General features: G+C 44.8%; 1 protein-coding gene across 1 annotated transcript in view; it reads left to right on the top strand.

The window, feature by feature from the left end:
* The window catches only part of GC (GC vitamin D binding protein), a 167,275-nt gene that overhangs the window by 103,074 nt on the left and 45,544 nt on the right, over positions 1-18,657 (top strand). The window contains exons 2-4 of the mRNA XM_088448241.1: positions 5,964-6,033; positions 8,352-8,484; positions 9,906-10,117. Coding sequence (XP_088304367.1) covers positions 5,964-6,033; positions 8,352-8,484; positions 9,906-10,117 — 415 coding nt within the window. The remainder of the gene's footprint in view (positions 1-5,963; positions 6,034-8,351; positions 8,485-9,905; positions 10,118-18,657) is intronic.

Raw genomic sequence — 18,657 nt, 5'->3', positions numbered from 1 at the left:
GCTGCCTAACTCTACGGCATGCTGTGTGCAATGGTGCACATGATCACAAGGGAGGGACTTTTATCGAATCCAAAACACGCAAGATCTGACACTGGGAAGATGGCGGTTTTGCCTCATTTTGGGAACCAAAGTTGGTGAGAATACCAGAGCCGGGCCTTGGTTTGACTCAAAACCCCTAATTTCGTGTGTGTGTTCGGATTCCAGGAATCGGAACCCGCACATCTCTACTATTTATATCAGAATGTTCACCTTTATTTCTAGGACTACAATAAATTTATGAAATTTGTTTCATACTGGATTCTTTTATATTCTTGGCTTAGTGTTCAGTTTCTTGTGGAAAATTGTTTTTAAAAATAAATAGTAATTCTACTGTATGTAGTGATCCCTTTAAGAAGGAAGTCTGCAAACTAAAAATTAATTCCATGCTTATGTTGTAATTGGAAAAACGTCATGCCTAAAAATGTTGCCTCTAGAATGCATTGGTAGCATCTAAATTTAACAAGAATACATATTTAATGTCTTTAGGAAATATATTGGTACTGTATATATATTTACAGAAATTAAGCATATAATTATAGTGAAATTATTAATTTATTAAATGGTTCTAAAACATTTAATGTATATTACACATTTTATGAGTATATACTGTTTTTAAATTCAATATAGAAGCTTTTTCATCTATTCAACCAAAGCAATAGCTCCCTCTATTGAATATAGAAGAAATCAGCTTTTCAGAGTCTAGAAAAAAATCCAATAACAAAACTACAGTATAACTATTTGGAGGTAGTGACATATGTATGCAACTCGTTTGTGAGGTTATATACACTGTTTGTACCCCTGGTGTCTCCAGCGTAAGCTGCATGGACCATTGTGCACAGAGGGCCTGATTCAGAGACGGACGCTCTGACAGAGCGCTCACTCTGAATCAGGGCGTTTTTTGGGGGGTTTTTGGAGCGGCCTCCTGGCCGCTCGCATAGCTGTGGGTGACCACCCACAGCTATAGCGAGCAGCCAGGTTGATGGTCGCGATGGTCAAGACCATCGCGACCATCAGGCTTGCGATGAGACCCTTGTGGTAGGGTCTCATGGCCGCAAGCCCCAGAGAGCGTCTGGCTCTACTAGAGCCGGAAGCTCTCCCACTGACATCAATGGCTTGGGAACGCCTCAGTTTGTGAATCCACCCCCCGGCCACGCCTACCAAATGGGGCGAGCTGTCAATCACCATCGACAGCTCACCCCCTTTGGTGCGAGACCCGGAACGATGGAGCACCCGTCGCTAGCCGGGTCTCGCGCATGCGCACGATGGAGCCGGCTCCGTCGTGCGCATACCCAGTGGGAAAACATCGACCCGGTTGCGAGCGCTCAGCGCTTGCGACCGAGTCTGAATCAGGCCCAGAGTTCATGGATCTCTATAGGAAGTGGGATTTCTGAGCACACTGTCAATTTCACAAACACTAAATAAACCATGAACACGGATTGTTGAGCTGAGTGTTTGTTAGGTCTATTCTTGAAGTTGAGAAATCAGAGACCTATTTTGCTCCTCTTACCGCTGTTCCTATGCCGATGGCTGTCTGAGTCTATTTAACAATTAACGAAAATATAAATTTCCATCCAGGATGGCATATTCATACCCAATAATGGGTGGACCAGAATAGCCAGAGAGGCTTTGCTGGAACCACTCTGGGTCAAATCTGTTCGCATGTGTGGCCAACAGCTATACATGTGCATATTTTGTGAATGATTAGTTGGCAGTGTAAAGCTGGCCATCCACTATACAATTTTCTGTCAGATACTGTATCTGTCCAATCTGGCTGGTTGGAATGAAAACCTGGTAATGTATGGGAGCAAATGACAATCATTGATTTGCTCACAAACACTGGAAAATAGCCAAAAATGGTTGTTCAGACAAATTGTTTAAAACACACAAATTTAACCAATTTGAACAATTTTTTTTTGTCCTTTTTTCAGTGTTTAAAACCATATGATCGACTGTCATTTGCTCCCATACATTACCAGGTTTTCATTCCAACCAGCCAGATTGGACAGATATCAGACAGAAAATTGTATAGTGGATGCCCAGCTTAAGGCTGCTGGGAGAGGGAGAATTTAACCTCCATTTAGGGGTTTATTTGGAGCACGGGATTGGTAAATAGTGCGACAATTGTTTTCTGTACTGCAGAGATGAGCATTAACACAGCCACTCAACCACCACTGATAAAAAAAAACTCTGTATGTGTATGAGCTTGTGTAGTAGGGAACATGAAGCCAATTTGTAAAGACCCAAAAACCAACATGCCCATATATCTTGCAAAAACAGCTAGATAACAGGTGGAGAAAGAAAAGTGCTTTATTAATAAAATAATTTTTTCTTTGTTTCTGCAATCTGCGCATGCGTACGCATCGCGGTGCGCGAACCAGTGCGTGTGATTGGGAAGCATACGCTCGCTGCGCATAGACTGCTCGGCTGAATGAGTGACAGGAGAAGCCGTTTATGGGTGGTGACAGGGGCTGGCCACCAGAAACGGGAAAATGGAGGTGCGAACGCAGGCGTGCCTGAGCGTCTTAACGCCGTTTCAGAGGCGTGCATAATTAAGAGACAGTGTCACAATACACGTCACTTGGTTGCTTTACACACTGAAGCACTCGTAGTGCTTGAAGTAGGGTATGGTCAGCCACAAGCGCTGCGTTCACTTCCGATGGTACTCGATGTACCGATGGTTGCATACACTTCCTGGAGATGACGTGCACAAGTGGGCATCTTAAGACAGGCTGGTGGGCATCTGCATACACAATGCGATCGCACGCTAAGACATAGTGGGCGTGCTAATGCCTTGCCGTGCGATCACTTGCCTTGCCAAAATTTGCATATGCATCTAGCGAGCGGGTCTGAATCGAGCCCTAAGTCTCTCTTACTGCTTCCATCCAGTATTACCGTGGCCTGAAAAGTCTTTTTTTTCAACTGTAAATTCCAATAGTGGCAAGGACTGTTGATTAAATGCACTCTGCGCAGCGTATTTAACACAGCACTAGAAAAATGGACATTAATAAATAATAATAAACAAATAACAAAGGCCCTCATCGCTCGCAGCTCATTCGCTCCGAGCGATGTTTGCCAAACTGCGCATGCGTACGGATCGTTATACGTATGCGCAAACCAGTCAGTGCGGCCGAAATTCATGTGCTCGCAAAATAGCGAATGCCTGTTAATTTGAGTGACAGGATGAGGCGTATGTGGGTGGTAACAGGGGAAGATGCTTGAAAACGGGGAGTGGAAATCAGAACGCAGGCGTGCTTAAAGGTCAAAACAGGCGTTTTATGGGTGTGCATATTTAAAACAGCAGCGTCATTGACCACGTCACTGGGTTTTTTTTAGCCAGAACTGCTCGCAAATTTGTGGTAGCAAAAACCAACCACAAGAATAGCGAGCAGTTCATACCCTGTTCGATGTACTCGATTAATCTAATAAATAGCGGACATGACGTCGGATGCGAGCGGCCAGGGGGCGTAGTTTCCCAAAAAACGACCACAAGTTTTGTTCGCTCGTTCAGACCTAGAGGCGTGAACAGACCGCAGACAGCGAATGGTTCATTTGAATAGCCACCCCTTTTTTCTGAACGAACCACCGCAAATAGCGTCCGGCTCTGAATCAGGCCCAAAGTGTTCAGGAAACAACATTGCTAACATCCCATTCACTATAGCGATCAAGAAGCAATATGTTCACAGTTGTTTGAAGTTGTGATGACTGAATTATACCCCTTTCACACTACAAGCAATAACCCGGGTTATTGCATGTGAACGCACAGCAACTCGAGTTACTGTGCAGTGTGAAAGGGACAGGTTGAAATGAGCCAGGTTGAGCGACCTGGCATTTCAACCCTGGTCATGAGAAGGGTTGAACACTGGTTCAACCAAGCTCGTGATGCAGTGTGAATGGGTGACCCGGGTCCCGTTCACCTCATCTCCAAGCGCCAGCTTAACATGTGATGGCGGTGATGTCATTGACACAGCATAATTGCCGGGTCAGGCCGCCAGTCTGAAAGGGGTCTCAGCTGGGTCGCACACGGGATGGACATGTGAACAAAATCCCGGGTGCAACCAGGCATTCCAATGTGAAAGGGGTATTAGTGATGCCATGAGTGTAAAACAAGTGCCAGTGTATATATCTACCCAGGGGCTGGCTGGCAACTTTTAGCCTGGGGGGCAAATGCATGCAGGCCGCCCTGGCAGAGGAGTAGCGTGTAGCCAGGGTGCCCGAAAGAACGTGCGTGCTACGGCCCCCCCCCTCAAGTGTTCTAGGGAGGAGGCGGGTCCATATGGGATTAATGCAAGGTAAAAATAAAGATATGGGGCAGCCCCCTGTCGTAGTGCCCATATGCAGTGCCACCCTGTGCCACAGGAGGACGCCCTTATGCAGGCCTTGAGTAGTGCCCCCAGTAGTGATCCCCCTATGCAGTGCCCCTTGTGCCCCCAGTAGTAAGCCCCTTATATAGTGCCCCCAGTAGTGGTAACCCTTATGCAGTGCCCCTTAAATAGTGGCCCCAGTTGTAGTCTTCCCCCTATGCAGTACCCCCACTATTGCCCTTTATATAGAGCCCCCAGCAGTGGTCCCTCGATGCAGTGCCCCCAGTGGTAGTCCCCTCCCCCCTATGTAGTGCCCCTAGTAGTAGTACCATCCCCCCTATGCAATGCCCCTAGTAGTAGTCCCCTCCCCTTGTGGTGCCCCCAGTAGTAGTCCCCCCCTTGTAGTGCCCCCAGTAGTAGTAGTCCCCAACTTGTAGTGCCCCCAGTAGTAGTAGTCCCCCCCTTGTAGTGCCCCCAGTAGTAGTATTCCCCCCCTTGTAGTGCCCCCAGTAGTAGTATTCCCCCCCTTGTAGTGCCCCAGTAGTATTCCCCCCTTGTAGTGCCCCCAGTAGTAGTATTCCCCCTGCTTGTAGTGCCCCCAGTAGTAGTAGTCCTCCCCTTGTAGTGCCCCCAGTAGTAGTATTCCCACCCTTGTAGTGCCCCCAGTAGTATTCCCCCCCTTGTAGTGCCCCCAGTAGTATTCCCCCCCTGTAGTGCTCCCAGTAGTCCCCCCCTTGTAGTGCTCCCAGCAGTCCCCCCTTGTAGTGCTCCCAGGAGTCCCCCCCTTGTAGTGCCCCCAGTAGTATTCCCCCCCTGTAGTGCTCCCAGTAGTCCCCCCCTTGTAGTGCCCCCAGTAGTATTCCCCCCTGTAGTGCTGCCTGTCGTCCCCCCTTGTAGTGCTCCCTGTAGCCCCCCCCCGCAGTAGAGACATAATGAAACAATAAAAAAAAAACACACTTACCTGACACCCGCTCCTGCTCCCGCCGCCGAGATCAGCTCCTCCATCCGCCGCTTTGCATTATGGGAGTGAGGCGTCATGGGAGTGACGCGTCACTTCCATTACCCACTGCGGGAGCCGGAAGATGTCCGGCTCTGGCAGTGGGAGCAGCAGCCGATGACAGTCTGTCTGACTCTCATCAGCTGCTAAAGCAAACACACAGCTGCCGGAGCCGGCGGCTGTGTGTTTGTGCTGTGTAGCGCTGACCGAACTCCGTCCGGTCAGCGCTACACGCGCGGTGCAGTCTGTGTCACAGTGACAAGGTCTGCACCCCGGCCCGCATGACGCTGCGGCCCGGGGGGCACATGGCACCCTGCCCCCCCGGCCCAGCCCGCCACTGTATCTACCTCAATTTAGGTCCTAAGAAAATAATAACAAAAGTAATATTTACTATATATCCATATACTGTATCATCCATTGATTCCATACAATATTATTCTCATAAACTTACAAAATAGCTAGGCCGTTTATTTTGAATAAAGGCTATAATATAACTAATGCTGTGTATTATATAATTGGTTGTGCAAAAATGCTTTTACCGGTGTAGTAATGAAATCAAACTATGAATTATCAATTTAGTTCATGCACTGTTTTAATCATTAATGTTATTTTTTCCTTCATTTTAGGTAAACCGTACGAACGGAACAAAGTGTGCCAAGAATATAACATGCTTGGAAAAGATAAATTCTCTGCCCTGTATGTTTACATGCTTAGTTACATATAGTAGCTTGAGAAACAAATATAATTGAAGAATCTGTTTCTTGAATACTGTAGATGTGATGAATCACTTATCCCACCCTAAAAAAAAAAGCTTTTCTATTCATTGAACAGTGCACTTTGTCTTATTATTAGATATGTAAACAGCTTAATAAATCCGCAGCTGTTCTAGATGACAGCTTTTGTCAGTAATTATGCATTGTAACCTTCTTTGCTGTGTAAATAACTCATTACCACATAAAGGGAAACATTGAGTGATGTTTACAATTAGGAACTCAGACGTATTCAATAGCTACAGAGTAAAAAGTGTGTAACATTTACACTCAAGATTTGTATCAACAGCTAAAACATACAAGTTTGTACATTTCTTATTTTGGGGTCTATTTACTAAGCAGTGTTAGGAGACAGAGTGTAAAGTGATAAGAAAGTGATTAGGTGCCAGCCAATCAGCTCCCAACTGTCATCTCACAGGCTGTGTTTCAAAAATGACAGTTGGGAACTGATTGGCTGGCACCTTATCACTTTTCACTCTGTCTCCTAACACTGCTTAGTAAATAGACCCCTTTATTCTATAGCAGAGGTTAAACAAATTACAGAACACTAAAGAGAAGATGAAAATAAAGTAAAAATCCTTATTCAATAATAAGGAGCATTTTGGGCTGTTCCTGTAGCCAAATAGTGATAGTAGATAAAAATAGACAAACTCCATGGTGTAAAACTTACTTAGCTCATTAAACACTGAAGTCATTTCATGCTTTGTTTTGGGTACCAGAACCAGTAAAACAGATAATGAATTATATTATGGGGGAAGAAACACCCAGCTAATAGTAATTCCTTGCAGCTGGGCATTTCTGGATGAACAGGTTGTATCTGGATAGGATTTGAGCATCATTGCATGACAGCATTTTCTGCCAGTTGCAAACAATATCTGACAAAAGGGGGAGATGTATCAAGCATTGGAGAGAGATAAAATGTAGAAGTTGGCCAAACCAGGTTGGGTATGAGATCCCGGCAGTCGGGATGTCGACACCCATAAGAATAGATGGTAAGACTAACCCTTAACCCTCCCTCTCCGGTGCCTAACCTGAACCTCCCCCCCATAGTGCCTAAACCTAACATCCCCCTCCCCACACCCAAAACCAAATACTCGCTCCCCGGTGCCTAAACCTAACCTCCCCCTCCTGCACCCTAAACCTAACCCTACTCCTAAAGCCCAATACTTACCTTCAGGATGCCAGCGGTCGGGATTCTGGTGCTGGGATCCCGACGCTGTCGGGATTTCAGCGCCGATATTTCGCCTGTCTGCATCTCGCATGGCAGGATGCTGACTACATCATCCCAAATCAACCAATCAGCCTCTAACTGTCAATTATCTAGCATAATCTAAGAAATGACAGTTAGAAAGTCTCCAAAGGCTTTATACTTCTCTCATAAAATCTGATCCAGATAGCCGGTCACTGTATAGCAAAGTGTGTAATTTGTTATTCGATGCAGTCAACTGTCTGACTGCTGTCTTGTATAACATTTTTCTGTGGTATATTTTGTTCCACTAATTACAAACACACTGAGTGCCTGATTCAGCAAGGATCGCAGTTGCTTATATGCAGGCAATCGGCCGTTTGTTGCATACTGCATGCGATCGGGAATGCTACTGCAGAGGATACCCAGCCCCATGGCAGAATGATTGAAGGAAGTGCCATTTGTGGATGGTGACGGGGGGGTGGTCGGGCTAATGCAGGCGTGCCAGTGTGTTGGGACGGCGATGCTGGGGCGTGCCTAAATTATCCACCGCTAAATTATATGCAGCCTGAGGCCTCATAGTGTGCGCTGAAGTAAGCAATTCCTGAGTGAGGTCTGACTTGCCTTAACTGTGTGTATGGGTCCGATGTTACTCGAAGTTACCGATTATTTCTCTATGTTGCCCAAGTATACGGATGTGAGTAAGGGGAAGTGGGCGTCCTTATGTTAGGATGTGATCGCAATGTGAATGCAAACATTTGCATATCACCGCTGATATTAGCAACTGCATTCCGTGCATATAAGCAGAATAGTGATCCATGCTGAATCAGGCCCTGAGTTTGATGAACTTCTGAATAATAGCTGAAACATGTATCACTGACATTATATTATAAATGAGACTGTGCAGTGTCTGTTCCCTATTTCTGTGTAGGTAGTGGACATACTGTACATTTGTATTATATGTTCCCTTTTTTATTATTATTATTATTATTATTATTATTATTATTATTATCCTGAGTCCAGGAATAAATCTATTGAAATACTGTGTTCTCTTTCAGAGCGGTCATCATGAACAGCAGGAAGTATTCCAATGCTACTTTTGAAGAAATAGATCACATAGTGACAGCCATAGTCTCGCTGGCAGAAACATGCTGTTCTGAAAGTGCCTCTGCTCTTTGTTACGACAATAAGGTAAACTTATAAGCTCCATCCATTCTGAACAATGCATTGATGGTTCCAATGAATACTTATTTCTTTTTCAGTTTGCCAATAAGTAAACATGTTTTAATAAAAGTTTTCGTTCTATAGACAGCTTAAAATAACACCATTTTTATACCACTTGAAAGGAAGAAGTATAAATGTAAGGTTAAGCCATGACAAATCAGGTCAGGCATGACCAATCCGTGCATTCCATAGTCAGGTGGAAATTATATATTGAATCCCTTGTGCCTATTCTACTGTATTAGAGATGACATTTGCTGTCATTGATGCCTGTCGATGTTGCAGTATTGCAATTTTATGGATGGCCTTATAGTACAAGGGGTTGCTCAGCACTCAGGTATAACTTCATCCTATTTAGAAAGAAATAACAGAATGGTATCTTTGGTCCTTTATGAAGAAGTGAATAATGCTCCTTGCCAGCAAAAATCATCTCATTTATAGTAGCTATTGCTTGTATCCAGCTTTCCACTTCTGTAGTATTTCTATGTCATTTGTATTCTATTTTGTGCTATTATCTACAGGAACAGAAAACTAGAACCAGATTTATTTTTACAGAGGAATACACTTTAGAATCATACTTGCTGAATGTTTATGCCACAAAGGGAGGCTCAGGTGGTACAGTAGGTGCGAGGGGGTTGGCACTGTGAATCGTGTCAGCGCAGCTCTGCCCTTGTTGTCCAATACCACAATTCTCTGTTTGAAACTATGCCAGTATTAAGTTTTGCTTCCTGTCTGCGTATGGAGATGTCGCCTGGGGTTGTTTGAAGACCTCAGTTCCCTGTAATAGTTGTTATTACATTTTCAGTATATTTGCACTAACCTTGAGCTTTGCCATTCCTGAATCCAAACAGTACTGTCTTTTGGAGTCTTTTATCTAATAGGCAGTGATAGGACACATCGCAATGATAGAGAACCCACTATTGCTGCTTTTATTATTAGACCCTCATTAAGGAGGCTGAGTGACATTCTGCTACCCAAAGATACTGGCTGGCAATTGTAAGGCTTTAAGACTTCACTGGCCAGTCTCGATCCATCTAGGCATGCGTCATCCAGCTTTGCGCGTCACACGTGTGCAATGGAATGGGAAGCTTGCCATAGCAAGAAGGATTGCGACAGTACTTGTAGCATTGTTACCCTTCTTCACTAAGTGACCCCATGCTACCAAATGGTTTTGTCCATGACAACAATAGAAAAGTAGTCTTCGACTTCACAATTAAATTTTTCGACTTTAATGTTAAAAAAGTCATAGAATTTGTGTTATTTGCACTACCGGGTCATCATTTCATTTAATTTTCTCCAATTACAGTAATAATTGTGGGAAATATATAGAAAATGATACCATGATGCTGTCTTATATTGTTGGAATTACAGACTACTATTTTTATTTTAAGGCATCTTCATTGTCAGAAAAATCCTGCGATCCAAAGTCTCCATTTCCTAAACACTCTGGAATTGAAAGTTGTTGTGTTCACAAGGGTCTTGAGAGAAAACTTTGTTTAGCAGATTTAAAGCAACCGCCAAAGGAATTTCCAACATACGTGGAACCATCTAATGAAGAACTGTGTGGCTCATTTAAGACCAATCCACAGATATTTTCCTGGAGGTAAATAAATAAAATATTATAACTTCTGTATCTATAAAACTATGGTATATCTCCTTACATCAGAACTGTTGTTGGACCACCTATGAATAAAACTACTCCATGTCACCACAGACCCCTGCATCTCAGCACAGGCCACTGCTTCTCACCCTGCTTCTTACCACAGGCCCCTGCATCACACCACAGGCTTCTACATCTCACCACAACTCCCTGCTTCTCACTTCTGCCCTCTGCATCTCAGCAGTGTTATCATAACCCCCACTGCTGCTGTCCTGCAGTTGGCTGGGGCCCGGCCACTGGGATGTGCTGGAAAGGGCAGGAGGATCATGGACGAGAGATTTGTATTGCAGCTACCTTAAGCATTATCAGCAGCATGGTGTTCCAATGATTGTTTGTTTTTATTAAATTCCTGATAGCTGTGCCTCCCCTGGCTCCTTCCTAGCTACTGTGACTACATCAGGGCATCTTCATGGGGTCATTAGGGGCTGTCTCTCACTCTCTGGACCTGAGTAAGATAGAGCAAGTAACTCTGTACCTGGACAATCCATGTTGCAATGCAAGGAGTGCAAATACATTATTTGAATACATTGTTAGAATACTCAGCAAAATTCATCAGGATTTTGACCATCGGGATTCCGCTGCCGGTATTGTGACCATCGGGATTCCGCTGCCAGTATTGTGACCATCAGGATTCTGCTGCCGGTATTGTGACCATCGGGATTCCGCTGCCGGTATTGTGACCATCGGGATTCCGCTGCCAGTATTGTGACCATCGGGATTCCGCTGCCGGTATTGTGGCCATCGGGATTCCGCTGCCGGTATTGTGACCATCGGGATTCCGCTGCCAGTATTGTGACCATCGGGATTCCGCTGCCGGTATTGTGACCATCGGGATTCTGCTGCCGGTATTGTGACCATCGGGATTCCGCTGCCAGTATTGTGACCATAGGGATTCCACTGCCGGTATTGTGACCATCGGGATTCCGCTGCCAGCATTGTGACCATCGGGATTCCGCTGCCGGTATTGTGACCCTCGTGATTGGCCACCGCCAGGATATCATACCCAACCAACTATTTGCATTAATGTCTCTAATTGTTCTAGCAGTGTGTAAATTCTATTACCTAAAAAACACCTTGATATGAATATGATATGTATTTTCATATACTGCATGGCAAAATCACACTGCTTAGTATTGCCAACAGTTGATCTGGGAAGATATGGAAAGTATGTATCCCCTTTATATATATTCAATAGGCTATTATTGGTGGAATGCAGTGGTGTGGTAAATACCAATTTATTACTCTCTTCTTGAATATGACAATTAAGAATATATCTACCATGTTTCTTCTCCTAAATCCTTGAGCCAGGATGTATAGAAGTCCAATTTAACAACACTGCATCTTATTTTATGTTTTGCAGTGTAGTTTCAGGACCATGAAATATATTAAGGTCATTTATAAATGGAAAACCACATATCAGATGCAGAATAAAAGAGATCACAAGATACATGTCTCATAATGAATTTGATTGCAAAGCAGAGAACATGGCAATGTGTTAATGTCAGTTTTCTGTATTCACATTTAAAGGCATCAATTGTCAAAAATCAAAGAGTATTTTTGGTAGATGAGATGGCTCAAATCGCATGCTGCTTGTGCAATCTGCTTAAAGACAGAACAGAAAAGTACATCTCTGGGAGATAAATGCAAAGGACACAAATCACTTTTTCAATTTCCTGCAGAGCTCACATTACAGCGACTAAATAGCATTTCTGATGTAATCACTGCACTGTGAGGTGTGCTGGAAGTTTAGAAAGTGCTTTGTACTACAGTTGGAGAGTCACAGGTTGTTTGTGCTGTGGAACCGTGGCTCTCCATTTTTTTATTGATTCTGAAGTGTGACAAACAATAAACAGGTATTGTCAGTGATACATAAAACATAAACAATACAACAGTAAAAAAAAACATTGGCACAATAGAGACATTTTCAATGATAATGCTTTTGCCACAGAAAGTATATAAAGAACATTGAAAACCATTATCTGTGCTGCGGCCTAAGGACCCTCCCGTATATAGGAGGATTATTATCCACAATGCTTAATTCATACTGCAATGTGGAATCAGCTTGGATCTATTCTTGGAGTATGGTCTTTTTAGCAGCAGCTATCAGGGCAAGTAAGAGTCTAAAGTAACCCACTAGCCCTGTGGTAATATACCCAAAATGGCCCAAGCCAAGGTCAAAGGTAAGAAATTGATCAGGTGCTGACATAGACAATGATACAGATCTGAATGATCTTCCTGGCATCTAGGACATGTATGAGAGGATGATGAGCCCATGAAAATGTTACGGTTGTCTGGGGCTTCAGAATACCTTACGGAGTGAGACACCAGGAGACGTAGTGTGAAATCTACATAAGTGACTTTATTGTCACAAAAAACAGGCAAGAACGTATGAAAGAATAGTTAAAAGTACAAACTGTACAGCTGAACGCCGATGGTGTGGCTGAATGCCGATGGTACGGCTAGGGAGCTGATGGTGCAGTTGAGGAACCGATGGTGTGGCTAAGGAGCTGATGGTGTGGCTAAGGAGCCATTGGTGCAGCGAGGTGCCGATGCTGTGGCTGAAGAGCAAGTAGAATGACCAGAGGTCAATGTTGTGGCTTGGGAGCCGATGATGCAGCTTAGGAGCTGTTGATGTGGCTGGAGAACCAGTAGAGTGGCCAGAGGCCGATGTTGTGGCTAGAGAGCCGATGATGCGGCTTTGGAGCCGTTGAAGTGGCTTAGGAGCCGTTGGTGTGGAAAGGTGCCGCGGATGTGTTTGGAGAGCCAATAGTGGCCAGAGGCCAATGTAGTGACTTGGGAGCCGAGAAACAGTCTGTGCACTGGTGCAGCTTGGAGGCTGGGAAACAGTCTGTGCACTGGTGCGGCTTGGAAGCCAGTAGACAGTCTGTGCAATGGTGCAGTTTGGAAGCTGGGAAACAGTCTATGCAATGGTGCAGCTTGGAAGCTGGGAAACAGTCTGTGCAATGGTGCAGCTTGGAAGCTGGGAAAATGACTCCATAAACAGAAACTGTAAAACTTGGAAGACTGACTAGGACTTTTGAGAACAGCCCAAAAAACACAGCATGTCAGACAATATAACCGGCAGTGAGTGCAGGGCTGGCTGTATACTTATGAGATGCAGGATCCAATCAGAGACAATTCCTGGAGAGTAATTCCTAATCAAAGGCATGTGTATACCTGCTCTGCAGACAGACAGCTAGTGTTATGGATTGGAAGGTTAATCAGACAACACTTCTCAGAGGACTGCTGCCAGTTGACTAGTTGTGGCCAAGTGTAAAATATGAGATGCAGCCTGTGGGCTGTAGGAGCAGCCTTGAGGGCTGGTTGTGGCCTTTATAGTTGTGGCCAAGGGACTGGTGATGTGAAGCAGCCTTGGGGCTGTTGGAGCAGGCTTGGAGGCTGATTATGGCCTTTATAGTTGTGGCCCAGGGACTGGTGATGTGAAGCAGCTTTGGGGCTGCTGGAGCAGTCTTGAGGGTTAATAGTGACCTGGGGCCCCAGGACCATTGCAGCCTTTGGGCTGATGAGACTCAGGTGAGGTATGCAACTAGAACTTGGGGCTGCTACCAGTGCCACCGGGATGACACTGGCGATGGTGTGCTAAGTTGCGCACCTGGAATGAAGAGCTGCTACCAGCGCCGCCGGGATGACAATGGCAACAGTGTGCTAGATTACGCACCTGGAAAGCTAAACTGCAACTGGTGCTGCCGGGTTGACACAAGCCACCGGATGGTGACAGATGCTTCTGGGGTAGGAAGCGCTCTGTGCTGCCCAGATGGAACAAGCAGCACGTGTGGACGAGATGCAGGTGGAGCCATCTGGATGGAATAAACGGCACACAAGAAACACAGCTAGACAGATTCAGGAACTTGACTGACATGCAGGAGACAGGAACCAGAAGTACAAAAAAACTTCTATCACCGGCATGGAGTGCTGGGCTTGCTGGAATTTAACAGAGACAGAGGCCCTGATTCAGAGGCGCTCCCTCTGAATCTGGGCTTTTTTTTTTCTATTCTGCTGCCTCCTGCCCGCGCGCATAGCTGTGGGTGACCACCCACAGCTATTGCGAGCGGCCAGGATGATGGTCATGATGGTCTTGACCATCGCGACCATCGGGCTTGCGACAAGACCCTTGTGGTAGGGTTTCATGGCCGCAAGCCCCAGAGAGCTTCTGGCTCTAATAGAGCTGGAAACTCTCCCACTGACATCACTGGTGATGTCAGTGGGACCGCCCACAAATGGCAGGCATTTGCTTGGGAACGCCTCTGTTTGTGAAGTCACCCCCTGCCATGCCTACAAAACGGGGCGATCAACATCAACAGCCGCCCCTTTTGTAGTGAGCCACGGAGCAAGAGAATTTCTCTCTCTCTCCGGGGCTTGTGCACGCGCAGTGTGGCCGCTGTGCATGCGCAGAGCACATCATCGTCCCACTCGCGAGCTCTCAAGCGCTTGCGAGTGGGTCTGAATCAGGCCCAGAGTCCAATCAAAGCAAGTCTCCCTTAATGACAGACTACTGTGCACCTGGGCTGTGTCCATAAAGGAGAATCAATTAGTGCACCTGACACTGCACACAGACAGGCAGTAAATAGTGCAGTGCCTCAGTAGCAACAAAGGCTGGATCTCCAAGCAATATGATCTGCTTAACTGCAGATCCTAACAGCTAGTTAATCAATGAGCACATGAGATCAGTACACAGACAGGCAGGAATGACAGGCTATGAGCTGTACACAGACAAGACAGGATTAGATGCAGTATCCCAGTCGCAACTATGGCTGGAATCTGCCATCAAGATGATCCGCTACCCGCAGATCATAACAGAAAATCCCCTGGTGTGGTCTAATATAGAGTCAGTGGTAGATATTTAGGAATAATTCCCTGTATGAGCTAACAAGCATGAGGCAGCAAGATTCAGATATGACTGTAAGCAAATTGTAAATTGTTAAATCCAGAAAATATTGTAGCCACTGGGACAATCCTGTCATGCATACACCATAATTCAACTTGTCACGTAAGAAACTGTAATGTAAGGAAATCACCCGATAGCAGGGTGGTGGTCTAGAAGCAGATTTAATGCAAATAACCTGCCTAGTGTAGCCTTGTAATATTCAAAAGAATATGAGGAGAGGAACCCATATGTTTTTACAACCTCTGACGTCATTGCAAAAGGTGTAACGGCTAAACCCCTTTGAAATTATGGATCTTGTAAAAATGGATGAAAATTTGTGTTGTGAGCACACAAATGGGATGTATATCTCAAGATATACTGTATAATAGTCTGTGTGTGTTCCAAAGAGGGGAAGGGGGTTCTTTAAATAATTGAGGGATCTCCTGATCTTGGAGGAGAAAGAAGGAGGTTAAACTGAAATCTGTGAAACAAATTGCTATAGGGTAGTCATTATATATGTTTGAGTTTTGTAGCCAATCACGAAGATGATGCTATAGGGCTGCATGATTATCATGAGTAATGTTGAGAAAGCTATTGCCCCTGTTGGCTTTCATTTGTTGTAACCGTATAAGACCAACCCTGTGTCTTTTCTGATTCCAAATGAAAAGACTAAAAACCACATTGTTCATTTTGGTATCTTTTATAGTAAGAGGGGGCATGATTGAAGAAGATACATTATCCTCAGGGAGGAGACTAATTTAATTAAACTAGCCTTACCCAAATAGGAGAGCTGGAGATGACACCACCCCTCTAGTTCCCTGATAAGTGCGGACAGAGCCTTAGATATGTTCATATGAAATAAGAAAGATGGAGTTTCGGTGCCCTAAATCTCCAAATAAGTAAAGCTTTTTAAGCCCACTTAAATGGAGAACGACCATGCCTAAAGATATGTGAACAACCTGGTTTTAATCACATAGCGTTTGATTTGTCTGGATTTATTTGTAAACCAAAAACTTCCCCCAATACATGATCTGCAAAGACCGTCATATTTATTTCCTGCGAATACCTGAGAAATCACATGATTGATGAATAATACGTAATAGTGCTTCCAAAGATGAATTAAAAAGGATTGGTGATAAGGGACAACCTTTGCATTGTCACGCTTCCTAACCGTAGTCCATTCAGTAAAAGGATGGTGACTGGTGAAGTATAAAAGTAGCGAATTAGGGCCTGATTCAGCAGCATACACAATGGTGATACGAACGCAGATCGAGCGTTTTTTTGACATTGCGCATGCGTATAAGCCACACTATGCACTGCAATTACGGAGGCACAGAGGAATTCATCACAGAGTGAGTGACAGGCTGTCAGAATTTGGGGGTGGTGACAGGGGATGGTTGGAAGAATGCAGGTGTATCTGTTCATTTGAACACCGTCTCATGGATGTGCATAAATTAGTCACTACGATTGCATACGCAGCATGAGAGCTCTCTGCGTACGAGGAAACTTACAGTGTCCGCGGCTGGTCAGACTTGTTGTAAATGCTGCATGACTGGCCGATGTGAGTTGATGGTACCAATGTTTACGCAGAAGAGCGACGGATATAAGAAAGCAGCAGTGGGCGTCTTTATGCTGGCTGAACTTTGGCAGGTTTTAGCATATTTTCGCAGCTGCATTCCATGCAAAACCGCAGCTGCGATCACATTAGTGTCTGGTGCTGATTCAGGCCCTAAGCCAATAAAATCTTGGGTAAACATATAGAGGCTCTCCATTTTTGCTGGTACTATAAGTCCCACCACACAGAAATGAATAATGAATAACAAAGTTATGAAAACTTTTTGTTTACTGGTTACACAAATACTGATTGGCCTTGGAATTTATTCTAAGTACTATATCTAGGAATCTAGAGGAATCCAGCACCATGTAAGATTGGCTAGGCTAGGCCACACTTTAACATGGGAAACAGCTTTGTGGGACATCTCTGTCACAGTGTCAACATGCCTAGTCCTAGGGGTATATTTACTAAAGTGTGAGTTTTCAGAAGTGGTGATGTTGCCCATAGCATCCAATCAGATTCTACTTAACATATATCTAGCACCTTCTGGAAGATAATAGCTAGAATCTGATTGGTTGCTATGGGCAACATCTCCACATCAAAAAAGCCACACTTTAGTAAATATACCCCTAGAGTCTTATGGAAAAATATATATTATGCCCTGGAAGAAACCAGACTGTGCTGTAAGGTGTTGGTGCTCTTTCCAGTAACCCAGGGCTACAAGTACAGAGGTAATATTCACTGGACATGAGCAGGGCTGGCAAAAGAAATCATGGGGCCCAATACACCTATTTTTTGGGGGGCCCCACATCCTTGGGTTCCTGGCAGGTACAGACCAGTTATTTCATAGTCTTCCTTACCTATATGTGGTTTCTCTGCAGTAGGGAATCTCTAAAGGATTTGTTTCTCCCTGGGTAGATGGAGACTTCAGTCGGTATTCACGTTAGAGATCATATGGTCCGGAAGATGACTGTTTGCATAGGAATATGTCATTGTCATATAGCAGTGTTCCTTCATTCCCCACAGTGTTTCTCCAGCCCCCACAGTAACTCTCCAGCCCCCACAGTGTCTTTCTCCAGCCCCCACAGTGGCTCTCTCCAGTCCCCACAGTTGCTCTCACTAGCCCCCACAATCTCTCTCCAGCTCCCACACTCTCTCTCCAGACAACACAGTGTCCCATCAGCCCCCACAGTGTCCCTTCAGCCCGGACAGTCTCTTTCCTGCTCTCACAGTGGCCCTCCAGCCCACACACTCACTTTCTTCTGGCAGACAGCTGCAGCTTTCCTTGCTCTGTTGCAGTATTGCATGACATCACATGCACTGCAATAAACAAAAAAACTTTATTGTATCGGTGAAGTAAAGTAGCAGCTACAGTAGCTCCCTGGACGGATCTCATTGCCTGCGCCCTACTGATCACTGCCAGGTGCGTAGCAGAGCAGCTCTCTCGCTGCAAATTTAAAGTCATCCATCGAGCCAAGCTTTTGCCCTTCTGCTCTACGGGAGGTTCCTGTCCTCCCGGAGCTCCCCTTAGGACACCTGCCTTATGGTTTGACAGGTGTAGCACCCCAGTCAAACTCCCCACCTGCCACTGAGAACAATGGAAGGGGCAGACATCCAGTGCTCAGAAGCAGCACAGACAATGGTTAGATTTAGTTAGATTTAGTTAATCTGTTGGGCTCTGGAGGGTACTGGAACCTCGGGGCCTGGTACAACAGTGCCCCTAGTGCTGGGCCTGCACATGAAAAGTCTACACATCATTATTGAAATTGCATTTTTTTCTGCTGTAAAGCCAGACATCAATATAAATCATGTTAGTCCATTTTCTACCTTTAATGTAACTTTGCATCCAACAAAGTGCAAGAGAAAAACTTTTGTACTTTTAAATCAGACAGACATTGTATTACTTTTAAATCAGACAGATATTGTATTATGCATTCTGTTCCTGTTTTGTTTGTTTTTGTTTTTTTCAAAACCAAATTCAAAATCTGACTTTTATATATCTCAACCTTGGTGTAAAGTCTGCTAATAAGAAAACATTCTAAA

The sequence above is a fragment of the Taudactylus pleione genome, unplaced genomic scaffold, assembly GCF_031769625.1.
Source record: "Taudactylus pleione unplaced genomic scaffold, aTauple2 ptg000454l, whole genome shotgun sequence".
Classification (NCBI taxonomy): domain Eukaryota; kingdom Metazoa; phylum Chordata; class Amphibia; order Anura; family Myobatrachidae; genus Taudactylus; species Taudactylus pleione.
The sequence above is the reverse complement of the archived record's forward strand: the minus strand, read 5'-3'. Positions and strand labels throughout refer to the sequence as shown.